The following is a 21,585-nucleotide window of genomic DNA, read 5'->3' as shown; positions in this document are numbered from 1 at the left end:
ACAAGATTTTATTCTGAAAACAACTCAACAGTAGCGAATGACCTTATGAGGCACATGGGGAAGAGTTTTGCAAGTAAGCCTCCAGAACCTGTTAAATCAGACTGAAGCCACTACTAAGTATATGAACTTTATTAAGAAACAAGGGTTGCACACAGAATATGGATTTGGGGTAAGGTAGGTTGAAAATGGAAGTAAAGAAAGGCACACAGGAATTCAAAAGAAAATACAAAGAGCATTTACTGACTGACTAGCACTGAGTTTTACCTTAGCCTATCAGTAGGCAGGTCTTTGGCTGAGGGAGCGTTAATCTCTACAGCTTGTCCCACTGAACACCCATTTGCAGATGGGAAAGGGTTGAACACTAGCCAGGCTTTCCCCCTCTAGCTTTAAAGCCATAAGGGAGGGGGTGAGCTGGGCCCAGGACTCTGGGTCTCACACCTGTCCGTAGTTCAAAGAGTATTCTAATTTTAATTCTAATCTACTGTGTCAGATAAGATAAGGGAATTGGTGAAGGGAGGGTCTGTTAGATGTTGCGGAGTGATGCTCTCTCTTCAAGGTGATGGAGGTCTGCGTTTGTCACAGGGTTCTTTTTTGCTCCCGTCTTTCTTCCCCTCTCCTTGACAGTTAAGATGAGTGGTGTCAGTCTAACCACAAAGTCAGCAGGGCAGGAAAAGCAAGCGGAGGCTTTATGCTGACATCAAGCTGCACACGTTACCATTCCAGACAGCCTCAGCCTTATGCATGTTGAGCGGAAGCCCAACGGCGGAGAATAAACTGGAAAGAGGGGAGGAGGAGGAGTGTGTAGGAGGCAGTGAAGCAGTTAACTGTACAACTATACAATGACCTCAAGATTCTATTTGTGCAGTGTTTTATCAATGTGCCCATGCAGTGGGGAGGGAGTTTAGATGAACTGAAGAATGTGAAAGTTGCACCAAAGTGCACACTTACAATGCTCTGTGCAAAATTCAATTAAAAAATCAACAGAATCATGGAAGATTTTTTAAATGCATTGCTCAACTCCACAATCTGTACACACACACAATGGGTAGAGGAGATTTTTAGTCCTTGCCTATGGGACCATCAGGACACAGACCTCAAGCATGACTTTTGCCAAAGCAAATTCACCCTCAAAATAATTCCAGAGGCTGTGAGTGGGCATTTTTAAAAAAGACACAAGATGGTTTCATAATCTCAAAAACACGCTATGAATCAAAGCTCTCTCTGCACAGCCAAAATATGTGCAAATAAGTTTAAAGGAAATTGCTCTTATACTGAGGTCAGTTCAAGCGTTAGTTACTTCCTTCTTTATGCCCAGTGCTATTCCACTTCCATATATAGCCACACTCTTAGAAGAAATGCTTCTTTGCAAAAATATAAACAAGTTGTTTAGGCGAAAATCTAAGTTCACTATGCATTTTTTACTGTACTCCTTGAGTCACTCGGGGGTTTTGCATGATAAGGAGGATCAGCTGGCACAATAAGTTTCCATATGAAGCAGTCCGTGATATCTAGTTAAGTTATTAACTGAAGACTAGGAACTGAATAAGGAATTCACCTTATCTTGCCATCTTTTGCCTGCATGTTCATGGGATACAGAACTTGTTAACACGCTACATTTATATCCGTTTCACATATGTTCAGTTGTCCTGGGATGCAGAGATGGGATAAATTTAGGACAACAATACATCCTGTACTGAGCAGGGAGTTGGACCAGGAGACCTACAAGGTTCCTCCCATCTCCAGAATCCTATGATGTTGGGATGCTGCAGCTGATATTGGTGGGACTGATGACAAAGCTTTCATAATTGCATTACAATCCTATTTATAAAAGGTATATTGATCAGACCATGAGCTGATTAGAATCCAATATGACAAATCTGACCTGATTTCTTAGGCATATTAAGCTTCTCTCCTGATGGTCCATTGGTTTTTTCACATTGCCGAATTGTTTCTGTTAGTTGGCTTCCCTTCCCACCATAGACTGTTTCCCTCTCTCCACTGTTTCCTAGTCATGCTTAATGCAGTCAGGCTTTTAAAAAAATTATTTTTTTTTGCAGTTTCGGAAGTACAGTCGCAATATGACTGGTGTAAGGTCAAGAGTATTTGAAATCGTCAATTTCATCAATGTGGTAAGATATTGCGCCAAAGATTCTGGGGAGAAAAGAACACAAGGTTTTACTGTGATGGAACGACAAAGAAATGACTCCATATAAAAACTAGTGATTTGGAACTTGTGCCTGCTTTTGTACAAGTTAAACATCATACTTCTAACTTCAATGGGATTCTTTTGAGTAATTTGCCGCCTGGAGCCTTTGGAGTCAGGTGATACATAAATTAAACAAACAAACAAGTAAAATATTTCTTTCTCATGTTGTTAGTAAAGTTTGAGGCTGCTCTTATGAGCAGCCAAGACCAAGCTAGGGCAGCTCAGACTGGCCTTGGCAGCCTATGGGAACTGCCTGGAGCCATGCAGCTCCCAGAGAAGCCAAGTTGGTGGCAAACCCAGCTCAGAAGCCGGGCTCTTAAACAAGCTTCCTTAACATTCCCTTAATCTCATTAAATTGACTTTGTGTTCAGCGCCAGCTGCACAATTCGCTCACCCAGCATCTCCACGTGGGTCATCTGTGGGGAATGTGAGCTTCTGCTGTCTGCCCCACCACCTGCCCTCAAGCCCTTTCACTCAACTGTGGGAAAGGGCTCTTTGTATCCTCAGGGGCCACACTGTTGAAAACTTTTCTAGAAAGTGATCCAGGGATCATACATTTATTTTGTAACATAAAGGGATCCCTGAGTGAGTGCTCCGAATCCACCATCTACAGTGATTAGTCAGACCAGTTTTGGAGATTAGTCAGACCAGTTTTGGAGCATCTAGGATCTGACAGAGCATTGATTGCAAGTGTTCAAATACACATTTTGCACATTCTATGAAATATCTCAAAGAAACGTGAATTATTACAGTGTGGATGGTCTCTGGTCCTTACAACCTGATCTCATTTCTCTTTTGAGTAAAACTGTAGACAATAACAACATTACTGTTATTGTTACTATTGTTGATATACCACTTTTCAATGAAAAAGTCCTCAAACCAGTTTACAAAGTAAAAGAGTAAGAAGATGATAGGTCCCTCTCCACAAAGCACTTGCAAACTAAAGAGAAAGGCAAGGTAGGAACATAGGAACATAGCAAGCTGCCATATACTGAGTCAGTCCTTTGGTCCATATAGCTCAGTATTGTCTTCACAGACTGGCAGCGGCTTCTCCAAGGTTTCAGGCAGGAATCTCTCTCAGCCCTATCTTGGAAATGTTGCCAGGGAGGGAACTTCAGAGGCGTAACTATACGGGGGACAGGGGGGCACGTGCCCCGGGCGCCATCTTTTCTGGTCACGTGGGGGGCGCCACCATGACTAAAATTTTTTTTTAATTTTTTTTTTTAAAAATACAAATGTTTCCTGCTCAGTGCAGCTGCGCTGCAGCAGTCAAGGGAGCGCGTCGGTGCCCCCTCCCCCACGAGCGGTCCCTTCCGTGCCCCCTGCGCCCCCCCATTGCTTTGCTGGCGCCTGGCAGCCAGTCAGTGGCCTGGCTTGGCGGCGGCGGCGGGCGCTTGTGAGGAAAAACCTACGTATAATTTAGTATGTTGGGGGGGGCGGGGGGCGCAGGGGGGCGCCATTTCAGTGCTTGCCCTGGGCACCGTTTTCCCTAGTTACGCCTCTGGGGAACTTGGAACCTTCTGCTCTTCCCAGAGTGGCTCCATCCCCTGAGGGGAATATCTTACCGTGCTCACACATGTAGTCTCCCTTTCAAATACAAATCAGGACAGACCCTGCTTAGCAGAGGGGACAATTCATGCTTGCTGCCACAAGACCAGCTCTCGTTCCTCACACCAGCAGTAGACACTGGAGGGATGTTGTGCTACGGTTTATTAACAGGGTCAGTTGCTCTCTCCCTGCTAAAGAGAAGAGAATCACCATTATGAAAGTCGAGCCTTTGTTCAGTTGGCAGGCAGATGTGCCGCTTTAAAAAGCCAAACAAACCTATAATTCGATTAAAATTTGGAAGAGCTGCCAAGAGCCAGATGAAATTACACTGACCAAGTTACCCAAAGGCCAAATCTTTAATAACGAACATTCTCTATTAAAAGTAAATCAATGAAGGGTTCAACATTCCAGGTTTACAAAAAAGAAAAGCAGATATTGCTTTCCACTCTTACATAAACTTTATACTGCAGTACTGAATAAAAGAAGTTGCCTTATGCTGAGCTAATATGTAGCGCTGTGTAGTCTACTGGAAGCCCTATACTTTTTGCCCGTTTCACATTTATATAGTCTTATATCATCTACTCCACAACCAGTAGTAGCTTTGGAGGTCAATGAGATTGGAGGAATAGATTAGTCCCAACACAATTCCTTTCTCCATGTCTATTTTTAAATAAAGAAATACCTTGGAAGATTCTTTACAGATCTCTCATGTCATGTATCGTTTGGTTCCAACATCCGTATTTTAAAAAGTGTGCCGATTAGGGGTATGCACGAATCAAAATTTGTGGTTCGGTTTGAATTCAGACCAAATACGAACCGAACCACTGCTCCGTGAACCGGTTTGGTTCAATCGACAGGCAGGTCTTGTCCATTTGACCAGACAGGACCACATCCACAGAAGCCGGAACCATGCCACCTTGCAAGCAAATTGCTGGAGGGAGCATCATGTGTTTGGAGTGGTGGCGGCAGCAGCTGGGTCAGTAAGAACTGTAATCTACTTTTAAAAGTGCCCTCTTGCCTCCCCACAACCGCCCTATAGAAGATGTTGCAAGGATTCATCACCAGATTCCCTTTTACAAGCATAGCCCCACGATCCCAAACCGGCCCACCACTGACCAGGCTCGGTTTGGTTCGATCGTGGACTGGACTGCCTCCAGTCTGATTCGTGATTGAGTTGTCGAACCGGCCTGTTCTGAGGCAAAACAGTTCGGGATCAAACAGTTTGAGCACACCCCTAGTGCGGATTTATTTGCGCTTAAGGTGAAAAGTCCATTATCAACTGTGAGTGTTTGCTGGGAATGTTTCTCAAGCTCTTTTGGGTTGTCTGATGACAGTTTGCCTTCCCTGCAGGTTTACAAACCTATAAACATTCACATAGCATTGATCGGCCTCGAAGTTTGGTCAGATGGGGATAAGATTGAAGTGAACGAAGCGGCAGGCGTCACCTTAGATCGGTTCTCAAAGTGGAGGCAGGCTGACCTGCTGAAGCGGAAAAAGAATGATAATGCCCAGTTACTCACGTATGTATTGCAGCAGTGAAAGGGAACAGGTGCATCCAGGTGAGCAGCACTGGGATAAAGTTTGGCAGAAGGAGGAGAGCTGGTCTTGTGGTAGCTAGCATAAAGTGTCCCCTTTGCTAAGCAGGGTCCACCCTGATTTGCATTTGAATGGGAGTCTACATGGGTGAACACTGTAAGATATCCCCCTTAGGGGATGGGGCTGCTCTGGAAAGAGCACTTGCATGCAGAATGTTCCACGTTCCCTCCCTGGCATCTCCAGATAGGGCTGAGAGAGACTTCTGCCTGCAAGCTTGGAGAAGCCGAGTCTGTGTAGACAATACTGAGCTAGATGGACCAAAGGCCTGACTCAGTAGAAGGCAGCTTCCTATGATCCTATGGAAATGCAGTGCTTAATTTCTAGACAAAGAAGGGTGGGGGATTAAGCCAGCAGGGAGGGAGCCCTTCTGTCTCTCCTGACAGAAAACCCTGCTTCAAAGTCTGTGACAGGTTGCAGTTGCCCAGCAGTGAAGAGAAAGCACTCTGAACATGGTCAGATATGCTCAGATATCAGAAATGTCCTTTTCCTTATGGTATTACTGCATGCATCCTCTTTCCCCAAGCACATACATCTCAAACACATTGCATTAGAAATGACGTTTGTAGAAATGACGTACAGTATGGTGCATATGTTTGGTGAAGAAACCCAGGCACACACTGCTAGCAGCCCCCACTTCTGACGTGCTCATGCTGGGGAGGGGGTGATTTTCAGTTATCCCCCACTCCCCCTGATGTGACCCAAAAGTAGGTCCCCGAGGGTTGAGCAGCCCTCAGGAGACCAGTTCTGGGTTGCACAGAGCAGACCACCTGAAGAAAGCAGAAACACTCCTGCTCAGTGGCCAATCAGAACAGGAAGAGAAAATTCCCTCTTGGATCCCATTAAGGGTGACCAGCCATAGTCTAGGCTGCTTTCAGGTAAACCCAGTGGGAGGGTGGGCAGGGTGCTTCGCCCTTACATCCACACTAAAAGAGAGCTGCTGCTTCTATACCTCCACTTTCTGCCTCTCATCCCAGCTCCTGCAGGTAGCAGGCAAAACCACATCACCAATCAAATTAAACCCAGACACCCCACAAGTCTGCACCATTTCTCATTTGCTCCCTGCAGTTATCACTGAGGAGGGTTCCCTGATTTACCATAAAGTTTGCATGTGGGTAGCTTGATTCTGAGAGACATCACAACTGCAATATATATAGACCACCAAGTAGAGTTAGTGGCTCTGTTTGTCTATAGCAATCACAGATATCATAGATTTTTATTTATTTTTTTGCAAGAAAACCCACACTTGGTTTTTCTCCCATCTTTCTTACAGGGGTATTGATTTCACTGGAACGACAGCAGGATTGGCATACGTTGGAACTATGTGCAACCATGCCCACTCCTTGGGAGTTGTTCAGGTTGGCTGTGATTTTGGAATTGAGTATTTGGTAGCATTAAGAGGAAAGAGGTCTGAGACAGAGACAAAGAAGGCTTAGAAGTATTCTCTTGTGAAGCTAAACAGATTAGACTGCCATGGCTCCCTTCTCTCATGGAACCTGGGAGCTGTTGTTTTTGTATGTAGATGACAGGTAGAAGTGAGCATCCCACAGCTAATTCTTAATCTCCTCACAACATTATAATAGCCAAGGTGCTCTAGGGAAGTGGTGCTAGTTAAGAATTGTGCTGGCCAAGATCCCAGAACATGATCTGAAGGCCCATGATGCAGCACAGGCCTTCTAAAAATGTGCAACCAGGCACAAACCTTGCGGTTCTTTGAGCAAATGTGCAGTTCTAAAAATACATTCGTGCAGTTCAAAAACTGAAGTCTTGCAAAAGTGGCATGATGTTAGAGGACATAAAAAGTGACTAATGATAATGAGGAAAATCAAGTGAGTAGACTAGGCTTCTCTAGAACCTGGAACCTCATCAAATGTACCCATTTCTCTTTCCCCTGCCAAAGATGCTTTCCACAGACTCCACTGCTACTCAATGTATATCACCCACTATTCTGCAAGAGTGCTGTCAGATTCCCCGTTCTGAGGATTTTTTTGCCACTTCTTACTGTCATGGGATGTGACTCTGGTCAACAAAGTCATGGGATGTGACTCTGTTCACCGACAAGGAAAATGTGTAGGTGTGTGTTGTAGTGGCACATGCTAAGTGAGCAAATTTCACTCTGCACATATCATTGTGCAGATCTAAATTTTCCTTTGGAAAAAGCCCTGATGCAGCAATTAAGTCAAGCTGGGCTTGGTCAGTTTCTTGTTAGGAGTCCTTTGTATGCTGTAATGCAGTGTTTCTCAGCCACTGGTCCATGGACCAGAGCCGGTCCATGAGGAGTTGAGTGCCGGTCCGTGCTGGTCCATGAGGAATTAATCCCCCCAAAACACAATTTTGAGCCGGTGAGTGCCACTGTTGCTAGGAGCTCTCCAGATCTCATTTCTAGGCAGGCAGCCCTCACTGCTGGGATAACGTTCATTTCAAGGAAACTAAATGAGTGTTATCCCAGCAGTGAGGGCTGCCTGCCTAGAAATGAGTTCTGAATTTGTTTTGGGGGGAGTCTGGGGGTGCGGGAGACCCTTTTACTAACTGCTAGTCCGGGAAACTGTGCACAAAGAAAGCATGACTCCAAAAATGTTGAGAAACACTGCTCTAATGAGTTTCCTCATGGAAGGTCAGTGGGGAAAAAGTTCTATGAAATAAAGATGATGCTGTTGCATACAGATAAGAGAGCTGGACAGGAGAGGTGGTCTTGTGGTAGCAAGCATGAATTCTCCCCTTTGCTAAGCAGGGTCCACCCTGGTTTGCATGTGAATGGGAGACTACATGTAAGTACAGTAAGATATTCCTCTTAGGGGATGGGGCCGCTCTGGGAAGAGCGTCTGCATGCTTGCATGTAGAAGGTTCCAAGTTTCCTCCCTGGCATCTCCAAGATAGGGCTGAGAGAGATTCCTGCCTGCAGCCTTGGAGATGCCACTGCCAGTCTGTGTAGACAATACTGAGCTAGATGGACAAATGGTCTGACTCAATATAAGGCAGGTTCCTATGTTCTTATGACTCTATGAATGTTTTCTGAGAAATGTCAGCTGTTTAATGGGACCATCACTTTCTGTTTCCTAGCTAAATTGACAACCAATCCACTGGTTTCCTTTCTGCAGGATCACAACACCAACGCAATTGCAATTGGTGCTACTATGGCCCATGAAATGGGTCATAACTTTGGCATGAATCATGATACTGAGGGGTGTACATGCAGTGTCAAATCTTGCATCATGGCAGCACATCTCAGGTGAGGCTACTGTACATGCTGAAAGAGTTGCCAAATCCTGTGATTGCTTTTCAGGGTTACTGATTTTAAGAAATTTGGAATTAACTATGCAGCTCCTCTGTAAGCTGCAGCAGAGTGTTCTGCTTATCCTGAGGCCCAATTACATGCTTAACTTGATGCTTGCAGAAACTAGTCCCTGTTATGGTATTTCTAGAAAACCAATTTAATGGCCAAGTTAGATATAAAATATGTTAATATACTGCCAGGTAACTTGACATAAGCGAAACAGAAACTATTCTTACATTTGCTAAGATTGCAATCTCACTGTTAATTGTATTTACTGTTACCTTTAATTGCGGTGATGCAGTGGGAGAGGTTGTTGACACTGTGCCTCCTACTGGGCTCCTTCCTGTCACATGTCCTCTTCTCCACTCTGCTTGGGGGTAAAATTAAAGTGCAATTTATTTTAGCAGGTGGGGAAGTGATTGATGGCACCTGGGAGGAGAGGGATGGGGTGGAGGCAGAGGAGTGGCTGGCATGAGGATGAGGACTGAAGAGGTGCAGGTTGGGATTTTCATTCATGATGGGGATGAGGGAGACCTGGGTAGCCATGGCCTCATAGCCTAACCTACCTCACAGGACTGTTGTGAGAATTAAAAGAAGGAGAAACCTGTATGCCCCTGAACCGCTTGGAGGCAGAGTGACATAAAAAATAATAAGCAAGTCAATGTTGGTAAAGGGGAAAAGCTGTTTTGGACTGTAACCTGAAAGTCCTAATGGGGTTGTGGAAATGCTTGGGCACCTAGAGCCTTACTCCCAGGGGAATCCCCTAAGGCACCATGCTCGTTGTGCGGGACACACGACGAGTGGGACTCCTGGGGGCTGGGGAAACAACTTCTGGCCTCCGCTAATCCATGCTGCATGAAGCAGCACAGATTATGTGGGCATGTGACAATATGCCCATGAGACTCTTAAGGATGGTCTGGGGGGAAGGTAGGAGTAATCTGTTTCCCCACCCAACCACCTGTCCGTACAGACAAGAGAATAGCCTCACTTAGGGAAATGGTCTTCCAGCTGGTTTTTCGCTGCGACCACAGTGGCTTTGCAGAAGATGCATGATATTTATTTTTCATTATTATTATTAGAAGCATTTAATATACTGCCCACTCCAAAGACTCTGGGAGGTGTACAATGACATGTAAATAAAGTAACATTTAAAATTACAATCAAAAATTATATTAAAAATTGCAAACTAAAATAGATATTTTACAAGTGCCAAGCCCCACAAGGCTTTGAAGGTAAGAACCAGGACTTTAAATTGAATTCGGTAGCGAATGGCTGTCATAAAACAGCCTCTTCAAATGTATGCTGTCCTGAGTGGGTCTAGAAGTCCCATCCTTGGTGCACCACTCACTCCCCTTTCTGCTCTGCTCATGGTTATGACATTCAACTGAAGAAATCAATGCAATAAGTGTCATGGCAGGTGCTTCCGTGATTGGCACCCTGGAGCGCCCCAGGCTGCCAATTATAAAAGTGTATTTCATTATGTTCACGGCATCCACCTCTTTGGAGAGACTCTGTAACCGTGAGCAGCATGTGAGGGGAAGTGGGTGAGGCACTGGGAGGTGGGATTTCCGGATCTTCTTTGGACAGTGTACATGAGTATGTCTTCCCTTTTACAACATGTCTGTGGAGGGTGCTGGACTTCTCTTAATTTGAGTTCTAATTCCTTAAGTTTCTGGGCTATATTATGAAGGAGATAGCTGAACATTTCCCTTTAACAAAAAAAGTGCATTGCAGCGTAGGAAGCTGTGATTAGAAACAGAAGATCAGTATTAATGAAGGGTGAAGGGGCATAGGAACATAGGAAGCTGCCATATACTGAGTCAGACCTCACAAAAACCCTTCACAGATATTAAGGTTGTTCACATGACCATGGCAGTGTTGGGAAAGGTGGGCAGGGGAGAAAGGAGGGTTGGACCTACCTTACCCCAGATGGTCTATATTCTCCTCTTCGGTACACCGTCATGAGCCTACACCAATCCCCAGCCACAATAACCAGGGATTATGGGAGTTGTAGGCCAGCATCTGCAAGAGCAGCCCTGGCCTACACGATCCATGCTCCTTCCGGTAGCGTAGGCCACTGGAGGCTGGGAAAACGAGTCCTAGCCTCCAGGTATCCCATAATGCACTGCACAGTGAGCAGCCCTGGCCTACACGATCCATGATCTTTCCAGTAGTGTAGGTCGCTGGAGACTGGGAAAATGAGTCCCGGCTCCAGGTATCCCATAATGCACTGCACAGTGAATACAGTGCATTGGGGGAATCCGCTGTGAGTTGGGCACTCTAGGTGCTTGACTCTGTGTGCGCTCGGGTTACATGCAGCCCGAGCACACACATGACCCTGGCCCTGGGGTTGAGGGTGCACTCGTACCTTGTAAGCCCAGTTAAGGGCCGGGGTTAAAAGTCAGGTTTGCGGTGGAGGACGCACCAGGATTGGCCTTGATCCCAGCACTGCACACAACCCCCTAGCCTGGGTTGGGCTGCTTGTGTGCACAGACTCATTGAGTAAGGCTCTTTGCGCCAGACTTTGTCTTCTTGGAACACAGAACCTGTTGATAAATGTGTGTACTCTTCTGCAAAGACCCTAGCATTCCTTGCGTCACGTTTTATGCAATGCTGATGAGGCCAGAAAGCCTGGTTTTTGCGAATGCTATGTTACCTTTCCTGACACAATTAAATTGCAGTTGTGTGTCATGCACCGTTTAGTGTCCTGAAATTGTTTCTTTGGTATTTCAAGTAGCAGGTTTTGCTTGAGAATGTCAACAAGCAAGGGCCGAGGTTTCTGGTGCAACTTTTCTGATCTTTTGAGAAACCCACTTCTGCAAATTGTTGACATTCTGTGGGTTCTTTTCAGTTCTTGCTTAAGTCTCACTATCTGGCTTGGTGGACATTGTTCACTTCATTACTGTCATTTTATTTTTCATTATGAAATTCATTCACTTGGTTGAGCTTTTGTAGTTACCAATTTTCTCCCTGTATCTATTTTAAGTATTCCTTGGACCCTTCTTCAACTTACTTCATTCTGCTTTGATTGCCTGGAATCATGCTTTGCCCAATGAAGTGGTTTAAGAGCAAAAGCTTGAAACTTTTTCTCAGTGCAAAATTATCTTTGTAGTTGCTTTAAAATAGTCCTTAGATAACCATCAGCATTACCCTGATTCTATAGTCTATATCTGGTGGGCCACTGTGTGAAACAGGATGCCAGACTAGATAGGCTTTGGCTTGATCCAGCAGGGCTGTTCTTATGTTCTTATATCAAGGATCTCAAAATGTGGCTTTCCTTCCTGCAGATGTTGGCCTATAGCTCCCATCATCTCTGGCTACTGGACATTGTGACTGGGGACGATGGGAATTGTTGTCCAACAATAGCTTCAGGGCCATGGTTTAAGACCCCTAGGCTGAATTTGCATGGAATTGGACCCATTGGGCCCATGGTTCCATGCCCCCTCCCCCTGCACTTCTGTTCACAGTCAGACGTTCAAGAGACCATCCTCTCTGCAGTCAGTCAGTCAGGGGAGCTGGCTGTGTGGGCTTTCTTTGTGCTTGAAGGATAGCCCACACAGCCAATCAGGGAGTGAGGGAGGAGCTTCCTCCCTCAACTCCAGTTTGTCAGAATGCAGCTTCCAGTGCCGGGAGGAGGCTTGAAGCTGCTAAACCTCACTGCAATTCGAGGGTTCAAACTGGAGCCTCATCAGTGTGACCTTGGATTGCACTACGGATGAGACCAGAGTTGGCTGGGTTTGGACATAACGGTAAGGAAAACCGTGGTTCCCTCCAACTCTGGTCCTTTATTATGTGAATGCAGCCCTAGTCTGATGAGTGTAGAATTGATGCTTCCCTTTCCTTTTTTAAAAAAAAACCTACCCCATTTTAGTACTAAATGCTATCAATGTGCTATCACATTGATGAGCCTTGTAGACATCAACTGTTAACTCACAGGCTGCCCATGGATTCCTATTGATAGGCTCTGAATCTTTGGGCTGAAACTAGAGAAACCAACGTGTTGCCATTTTGGATTTTGCTTTACATGTAATGTGTGCAGCTTTCATGGGAGTTGGTCAGCAGGATGTGCTGTCACTCTGGATTCTGCCCCTCATTCAACCAGGGAGTTCCTAGGTGCTTAGAAGATCCTGGGCTCAGGCTCACAGCCCCACTTCTGATAATTAAATTCAATCATAACCCCCAAGAATCATTACATAGATTTTTTAATTACAGTATAGTACAGCGCCTCTGAAGGTGGAAGCAGAAGAGAAGTAGGTGAGGCCAGGAACTCTCTCCCATGCTCTATTCCAGTGTTTCCACTGCTGCACTTCCTTTCTGGAAGGTGCTGTGGAGGAGGAAGATGAGATCCGATGGGATTTGGGGCCCTGGGCAATTCACTGGGGCCCCATGTTCCATGTGCCACTCCTTAATGACATCCCTGCACCCAACATACTATTCTCATGGGAAAAATAAAAATAGCAGCATCCAGGGTCTCTTTAATCTCATGTATGGTATGGTATTGGGGACCTGGTTGGGAATGGGATGCGAAGGGTGTGAGAGAGAGACAGAAAGAGAGACTCCAGAAAGGTTTAGCCAAAACAAGGGGAACAAATCCTGCAGGGCTTCAAGCTAGCTTTCCTTAACACAATTCGGATGGCATGAATTAGATTGATTCAGTCCTGACACATTCATTTCCTTGCAAGTTCCATTTCGTGCATCTTGGCTTCTTTGCATGGCTGGTGTAATTGACTGCATATTGGTTTGCTTTCACAGCTATAACCCTCCCCGGGAATTCAGCTCCTGCAGCCTCCAGGATTTTCAGAAATACATTCTGGACCGCACTCCGGCATGCATAACTAACATGCCACTGACGAAAGACATTGTTGCAACCCCAGTCTGCGGGAATGACTTTGTGGAGGAGGGAGAAGAGTGTGACTGTGGCCCTCCTGAGGTATCTCATTAACCATGCTATTAAAAGGCACTACCAAGAGGTGCAGTCTTACTGTTCTTCTAGCTTTTTAAGTTATACTGTATTTCCCTGAATCCAAGACTAGTTTTGCCTCCAAGTTCTTTGATGTTAGAAATTGGGGGTTCTCTTAAATTCTGAGTGTTGTTCCTTTTGGGTAAATACAGGTGTGACCTGTTTTTTAAGGGGTCATCTCCTATATGGGTAAATACGCTATTTTGATTATTGAATGGCATAAACATGTATAATCTTAGATTAATGCAAATGTGCATTTGCATTGCTGCATCCTAATTCACATTTGCAAACTTGATTACAACATTATAACATCCATGTCTCGAAATCTTAATTCCGAGAGATAACGGTTTCATATGGCTGCAGTGTTTAGTGAATGTTAGATTGATTGGCCAAAGCTGAGCTTCTGATACATCAGTCAGCAGACTTAAAAATTTTAAAACTATTTTTAGTGCAAGTTCTTATAGAACAGGGAGCGCATTCCACAATCTTGGGGCAGTGACCGAGAAGGCCCATCTCTGTGTAGCCACCAAACGAGTTGGTGGTAACTGGAGATGATCTCAATGGGCGGTAAGGCTTGTAATGAAGAAGATGCTCTCTAAAATACCCAGGGCCTAAGCCATTTAGTGCTTTGTAAGTTATAACTAGCACTTTATATTTTGTCTGGAAAGCTATTGGCAGCCAGTGTAACTCCATCAGTAAAGGAGTAACATGGTCTCCCCGAGATAACCCAGAGACCAACCTGGCTGCCGCATTCTGAACCAACTGAAGTTTCTAGACTATGTACAAAGGCAGCCCCATATAGAGCGCATTACAAAAGTCAAGTCTGGAGGTTACCAACAGATGTACCACTGTTTTGAGGTTGTTGATCTCAAGAAATGGGCACAGCTGGCATATCAGCCAGAGCTGATAGAAAGCATCCCTGGCCACCGCCTCAACCTGAGAAACTAGGGAGAGGTGTGAATCCAAAAGTACTCCCAGACTGCGAATCTGTTCCTTTTGGGGAAGTGTGACCCCATCTAGAACAGGCAAATCAAAATTGTCTCTAGAGTTCTGAACCCACACAATAAGTCCCCCTGTCTTATCTGGATTCAGCTTCAGTTTATTCTCCCTCATCCAGCCTATGTGTAGAGATACTCATATTATCAGGTGGCACATAAAAACAAACAAACAAACAAACAAATATATGCACCAATGAACTGGGGAAGGAGAACTTTTGCCATCCATACTTGCCCCCAGGAAATCCTGTGTGACACCCAAAAATATGTTCCTGAGGGCCACACGATCCTCAGGGGCATATTTTAGGGTGGCCCAAAGGACTTGCTGGAGAAGGGGAGTATGTTGGAAACTTATGTGTCCCTGCTGCTGTTAGTTGGAAAGTTCAATCAGGCTGTTCTCTTGCTGTACCAGTGCGTCCTTTCTCTGCATGTCCATTACTAAGTGGAAGAGAACAGGCAGAAAGGCCTGTAATGCTGCACTGATAATACAGAGCTGTTCTTGCTTTTCAGGAATGTACGGACAAATGCTGTCAAGCTGCAACGTGCAAGCTGAAGCCAGGTGCTAAATGCGGGTTTGGGCAGTGCTGTGAGAACTGCCAGGTGAGGCTTTGCATCCTGTGGTGGGATCTGTCATCACCTTACTGTTAACCCGGACATTCAGGCTGAAAGGGATTAAGAGCCTCCATATAAGGGCTGCTCAACTTTGGCCCTCCTGCAGATGTTGGCCTACAATTCCCATAATCCCTGGCTATTGTCCATTGTGACTGGGGAATATGGGAGTTGTAGTTCATAAACAGCTGGGGGGGGGGGCACTGAGTTGAGCAGACCTGCTCCATACCCTCAAACACTTTACAGATGCAAAGAGGAACATTCCTGTATTTCCAACACCCATATGTCATATGTGTTCCAAGCACCCCTATTTATTAGGAACAGATCATGTTTTTTGGTCCCCGTCCCTTGTAAATCACTCTTCATATTTGGCCCCTATTTATGAGGGCTGGTTTAGATCTCACCCAAAACTGTGATTCAAGCCTCGCCCCATGTGATGTCCCTGAACCTAAAGAGCATATGCTCTCCTTCGCGATGCCTGCAAAAGTTTAAAAACAGACCTTTAAAATACATCTAGAATTCAATGTAAAACAATAAATAATAAAAATAAACAATGATCTGTAATTTACTTTGAGGCCATTCTCATGCGCAGCCTAACCCAGGCTAAGGACGCCCAGACTGGGTTAGGCTGCAGGTGAGAACCGTGGGATTGGGCTCGATCTTGGTGGGTCAGTGTTGCCTAGCCTGGCTTTTTAGCCTGGCTGTTAGCCAAGGCTAAAGGAGCGAGCACTCTCTTAGCCCGGGCTTGCTGCTCATGTATGAGCATGGACTGCTTTCAGTCCTGCCACACATAGAGACAAGTGCGCCTACAGCGGCCATCTCCTGGGCAAATCCCCCAGTGCATCACACGTGTCGCATGGTGCATTGTGGGCTCTGGGACACAGCCTGGGACACAGCACTGATCATCTGGGAACATGCTTTGAGCTCCCCAGAGAAGAAATTGGTTGTCTGGAAAGAATATGAGTATCACAAGGCCTCCCTCCACTGCCAGCCCAGTCATGTGAATGACCTCTTTGAATCTTGGTTACAGATCACAGTTTATTGCAAGGAAACATGTTAGAATAAAGAAAATTCGGACCACACAACCAGTCTTGGTTTATTCAAGATTGGTAAGGTTGGGATTACCCAGTTACTGGAGACTGATGGGTCAGTGGGGAAGGGCCTTTTCTTAGCTGGTAGTCTACATGTCAGAGCAAGAGGAGTCTTTTCAGTGGATTGGAACCATCACCACCTTTCTGCAACTGAATGTGATAAACAATGAGAGAATTGAAGCCTTTTCACTCTGCCCAACAGCTTAGGAGAGCAGGAGCAGTATGCCGACCTCCTAAGCACGGCTGTGACCTGCCAGAACTCTGCACAGGCCTCTCGCACCAGTGTCCAGCCGATCGCTTCCGCGTGAACGGATACCCATGCAATAACAACCAGGGTTACTGCTACATGGGCAAGTGTCCTTCCTTGGAGGCCCAATGCACGTCTCTCTTTGGACCAGGTAGTGGGATTCTAAAGTTACACACCTGTAGAGCTGGAAGGGACTGCTTCATGTGCTTGAGTCATGCAGACGTCTGATGCTGCCTTAACAGAGCAAGGGGGTCCTGCTGCCACCAAGGGTCCAGATGGCATCTCTTCTTCCCATACTTTGTGCCCATCAGGAAATGAAGGTGGAGTTCACTAGCAGTTCCGTGCTCTCCTACCTTCTGAGGGTGGGAGGGGGAGGAGCTGCTGCCAAAGAACCCCTTCATTTGCTGAGGAGGAAAGTGGGAGGACTCACAATGACCAATAAGCTGGAAGAGATGGAGGGCCCAGAGCAGGGTGCTGTTTCAGGGCCCCTGGTAACCTGGTGCTCTGTGCTCAATTCATGCCATCTTTCTTTATCTCTCTCTCTCTCTAAGGTGTACCCTCCACTAATCCCATGTGTGGCAGCTCTTGAAAGAGTTTGCAAGTAGTTTTCAAGCGGCTACAGGATACCTTAAATGGCTGCTCTTGGCATACTATTTTCATTTTACGTATGCATGTTTCTATCTTCCTTTTTTCACAGATGCCAAAGTGGCTAAAGATTCTTGTTTTGATATAAACAAGAATGGGGTTTACTATGGACACTGCAAGAAGAGTAATGGGACCTTCATCCCATGTGGACAAAAGTAAGCCACAGAAGTTCTTGCTGGATTCTGGATGATAGTTAATATGATGTGTGTGAGATGGTTCCCAGTGATTGAAAGTGAAACCCATAACGGTCTTATGAGTTCCTAAGCTTGTTCTCGCTATCCTACACAGGATAGGAGAGCCAGACCTGATCCCAATTGACAGTCATATAAATACAAACAACAAGGTGTGTAAACACAAACAAGGCAGAGGAGAGGGATCGGGTAGGAGCTGAGAGTTGGGTAGGATGACTTTTCATCCACCCTCAATAAAATGCTGGGGAGAGCATGTGGGTTGACCACGCCCGCCCTACCAAGCTCCTGCCTCCAACATGATCACTCTCCCTGCCTCATATCTTGTTATTTGGGCTTACATGCCCACTAGTCAGGTGTGCACCTGGCTCTCCTACTCTGTCCAGCTCCTCCTTCTACCCTGATTAGGACTGTGAGAACCAACCTTCTGTTTGTTTAGATTAGAGATGATCGAGTTCTTTCCTTTCCAGAGATCTAAAGTGTGGCAAGTTATATTGTGCTGGTGGATCCCGAATGCCTTCGACTGGAAACCTAGTGACTTTTGATACATGTAGAGGCAGTTTTTCAAACGATGGCCAGGAGGATGGTGGAATGATTTACAATGGAACAAAATGTGGAGAAAATATGGTTAGTGAAGGAACATCTCTGTCTCACTCTATATGCAATAACTGGAGTGCATGCAGTCATTGGGATGATTGCTCTCAAAACACAATGGCCAAGTTCAGACATAACACGGAACCACAGGTCCAATGGACCTGTGGTTCTGCTCCCCACCCTGCTCTTCTTTCTGCATTCAGATGAAATGGACAGGAGGCTCTGCAGTCAGGGATACTGCAGAGTATCTGGCCATGACACCATCACCAACTAGCTTACTTGGCAGTTCATTTAGCATCCTGTCAAAGAGAATGATGCACAGTCATGTTAGAAGAAGAGCTTTATTTACAATCAGTGATCAGAAACACAAAAGTCAAAGCCAAACACCCCTCACCCAACAACATAATACAATGCAATGCAATAGGTACAGCAATTCAAATTAAGTCTAATAATGGTAGCAAGATCAAATTACATCTTGTTGGCAGTCCTTTGTTGTCTGATTTTCATGGCTGTGGAGCAAAAGTTGGCTACCTTTCCGGCAATATTATCTACACAGAGAGGAGAAAACGTGTGTAGTAAAACCCATCCCTACCTGGCCTATTCAATAGTAAGGGTGTAGTCAAGCTGGCACGTGAGTCTTTATAGAAGGAGCAGTACAAAAAAACAAGTTGTATCATCTCAAGCATTCCTTCACCGCAAGGACAGATCCTATTGGCTTGAGGTGTTTTATTATACCTGCCAAAAAGTACTGCCGAGGGGAGAACATCAAAGCACAATCATGTTAAAGATCACAATATTCTCTTGATGGCTTCCAGGTCTGCAGCGGAGGGCAATGTGTGGAGATTGAGAGAGCCTACAGGTCAACTAACTGTTCTGCTCAATGCAAAGGACATGCGGTGAGATTTACGGATTTATTATTATTCATGACAGTCAAGGGGATATTAATGTCCATTGTTTGATTTTGGGTGGGCTTCATTCATCATTAGAAGTAAAGGTACAGTGTGCCATTGAGCTGGTGTCGACTCCTGGCGACCACAGAACCCTGTGGTTGTCTTTTGGTAGAATACAGCAGGGGTTGACCATTGCCGCCTCCCACACAGTATGAGATGATGCCTTTCAGCATCTTTCCTATATTGCTGCTGCCTGATATAGGTGTTTCCCACAGTCTGGGAAATATACCAGCGGGGATTCGAACCAGCAACCTCTGGCTTGCTAATCAAGTCAGTTTCCCACTGTGCCACTAGGTGGCTACCTGCATGTATTTATTAGAAATAGTGATGCTTTAAAAACCTTTCCCTGAAAAGTAATTGAGAAGTCTTCTCCAAATCTTTATCTCAATGGACCACTACACTTCTCTGATGGGGCTTCTGGCTCTTCTGCTCCTATTACTATTGTGCTTTCCCCACACCACCTCCTCTTTCTGTTGCTTCTGGAAAAGATATTTTTGCTATGCTGACCCGTGTTGCAACCTTAGTGCCTTGATAGGATCGCAATGTTTGGAATGCATTGTTCACTCAAAAGTATAGTAATGCTATATTGGTGCTTTTGCAGGTGTGTGACCATGAACTGCAATGCCAGTGTGAAGAAGGATGGGCACCACCAAACTGTGATGATCCCACAGCCTATAGATGTGAGTTACCATTTATTTACTGTTAAATGTATATACCGCCTTTCATTAAAAACAATCCCAAGGTGGTTTGCAAAAAAAAAAAAAAAAACATAATTAAAATGACAGTTGAAAGTATTAAGCTGAAAGTATGACAACAAATCTGATTCAAAATATATAAACTACAAACATAAAAACTGTACACGGATAAACACACAAAATTTGATTTGGGCACATCCCTAATCCCTGAAATATTTTAGCTAGTGTCTGAAATGTGCAAAATACACTGGTTACAGAGTCAGAAGCGATGTCCACACATTTTGTTACTGAAATATTTTGCATGTTTCAGACACTGGCCTGCTTCACATAATCATTTGAATCTAGATTTAATGTGGGTTACCAACATTAGCATGTTTGTGTGAACCCATGTCAAGGCATAAAAGTCTTGGGCCATAAACTCACCTTGGCGATGGCATGGATTCACACAATGTTGGTAACCCACATTATATCTAGATTCAACCGAATCTCCCTCATTGTTGATGTTACGGTCCAGGCCTGGTTTATATACTAAATATGCTCATTAGCTAGCATATAAAATTAGGCCTGTCCCATAGTGTCACCAAGTGACCAAGTTCTTTTATATAGTGACCATGTAGGATCTGGATGCAAGGAAGAAAGGAGATCCAATCAATCCTAAAAGGATTCAATGGGCTTTATTGAGTATAAAAGAATAACAACATCAATCAAGCTGAGCAGGAAGCAGAACATCCTATCAGTATTACTAACAGTATTTAAGCAGAACATCCTATCAACATTACCAACAGTATTTATTTCAACCCTAGCCAGCACCAATATTCACCCAGTGTTCCTGACTAACATATGTGTGTGTATTAAATCTTCCTAAAGCCTAATATAATTCAGATATAGACAGAAAGGGGGGGGGGGTAAGGAAGGCTGAGGACTGGCATGGTTTGGGGGGGGATCAGGAATTAGTAGAGGGACGAGGGGAAGGGAGCAGAAGAAGGGGAAGGGAGGACGGGATTCAGGGCTTGTAAGGGCAGCATATTACCAGGATCAGAGAGACTTGAGAGCGGTGGATCTCTTCAGCTGAAGGCCTTTGGTTGGAGAAAGGAGCTTTTGCGGTTTGTTCAGATCATGGCTGAGAGTCAGAGCACCATGGCTGGGGAAGTCTTGACTTCTCACTGCGCAGTAGAAATCACAGACAGCTCCTGTCCATGGACAGAGTTCCTGCTTGTTGCCCCGTGGCTTAGCAGCAAACTCTGGGATTGCTTGTGAGCAGATCTTGCATGTAGGCACAAGATGCTAACTCTCTGTCCAGTAGCCTCATTCTTTATAGTTGTATTTTCCTTTGATCTATTCAAATCTCATCTTTTCCTGGGCCCCAAAAGGTGACAACTTGCTGCTACCTTACGGATAATGTCTTTTAATTATTCAGGATATTGGCCAGTCCAGAGAGATCTGAATCCCATCTTCTGTAAACTGTGCCCTTAGGAAGGGGGGGGGCATTGCCCAAAGCAAATCTGCATCTCTGAGCTACAAATGGTATCTTCCTCGATTTGTCAGTCTGACCCCAAAAGGTGTTAAAGTGTTAGTAAAGTAAGAATTATAGTCTATAGGTGTTTTCTTTGTATGCATCTACCTATGTTGAATCTCTATAGAGAGCAATTGAGTTAATCATTGACAAGGATTAACGCTGACTTCTTGCAACAGGAGAGGGGAGATCAGCCTCTGGCCTCTTCCGCAGACATTATCTGGTAGTGAGTCACATTTTAGCATTTGGATAGTTCGGCCTGGCTTTGACTACCCATTTCACAATACAATGCTGGATTGCCTCCTCCTTCACAGAGCAGTTGAGATCTAGTATGTCAATTCACCCTGAGCCCAAGCATTAGTTGAACTCTTAATATAAAATAAAATCAGACATAGGCCTGAATTCCACATACTTCTGAGTTGGTACCTTTAAGTCTAAGGTTGGGGTACATACATATGCCCGTAACATCAACACCCG

The 21,585-nt window shown here is 45.0% G+C and overlaps 1 protein-coding gene across 1 annotated transcript in view; it reads left to right on the top strand.

The window, feature by feature from the left end:
- Positions 1-21,585, top strand: part of LOC128333712 (zinc metalloproteinase-disintegrin-like NaMP) — a 56,783-nt gene that overhangs the window by 20,639 nt on the left and 14,559 nt on the right. The window contains exons 6-16 of the mRNA XM_053269566.1: positions 2,058-2,129; positions 5,105-5,274; positions 6,621-6,705; positions 8,446-8,576; positions 13,374-13,551; positions 15,087-15,176; positions 16,479-16,674; positions 17,221-17,323; positions 17,827-17,983; positions 18,766-18,846; positions 19,502-19,580. Coding sequence (XP_053125541.1) covers positions 2,058-2,129; positions 5,105-5,274; positions 6,621-6,705; positions 8,446-8,576; positions 13,374-13,551; positions 15,087-15,176; positions 16,479-16,674; positions 17,221-17,323; positions 17,827-17,983; positions 18,766-18,846; positions 19,502-19,580 — 1,342 coding nt within the window. The remainder of the gene's footprint in view (positions 1-2,057; positions 2,130-5,104; positions 5,275-6,620; positions 6,706-8,445; positions 8,577-13,373; positions 13,552-15,086; positions 15,177-16,478; positions 16,675-17,220; positions 17,324-17,826; positions 17,984-18,765; positions 18,847-19,501; positions 19,581-21,585) is intronic.

The sequence above is a fragment of the Hemicordylus capensis genome, chromosome 8 (assembly GCF_027244095.1).
Source record: "Hemicordylus capensis ecotype Gifberg chromosome 8, rHemCap1.1.pri, whole genome shotgun sequence".
NCBI classification, from domain to species: domain Eukaryota; kingdom Metazoa; phylum Chordata; class Lepidosauria; order Squamata; family Cordylidae; genus Hemicordylus; species Hemicordylus capensis.
Note: the sequence above shows the minus strand (reverse complement) of the source record. Positions and strands in the feature narration are given on the sequence as shown.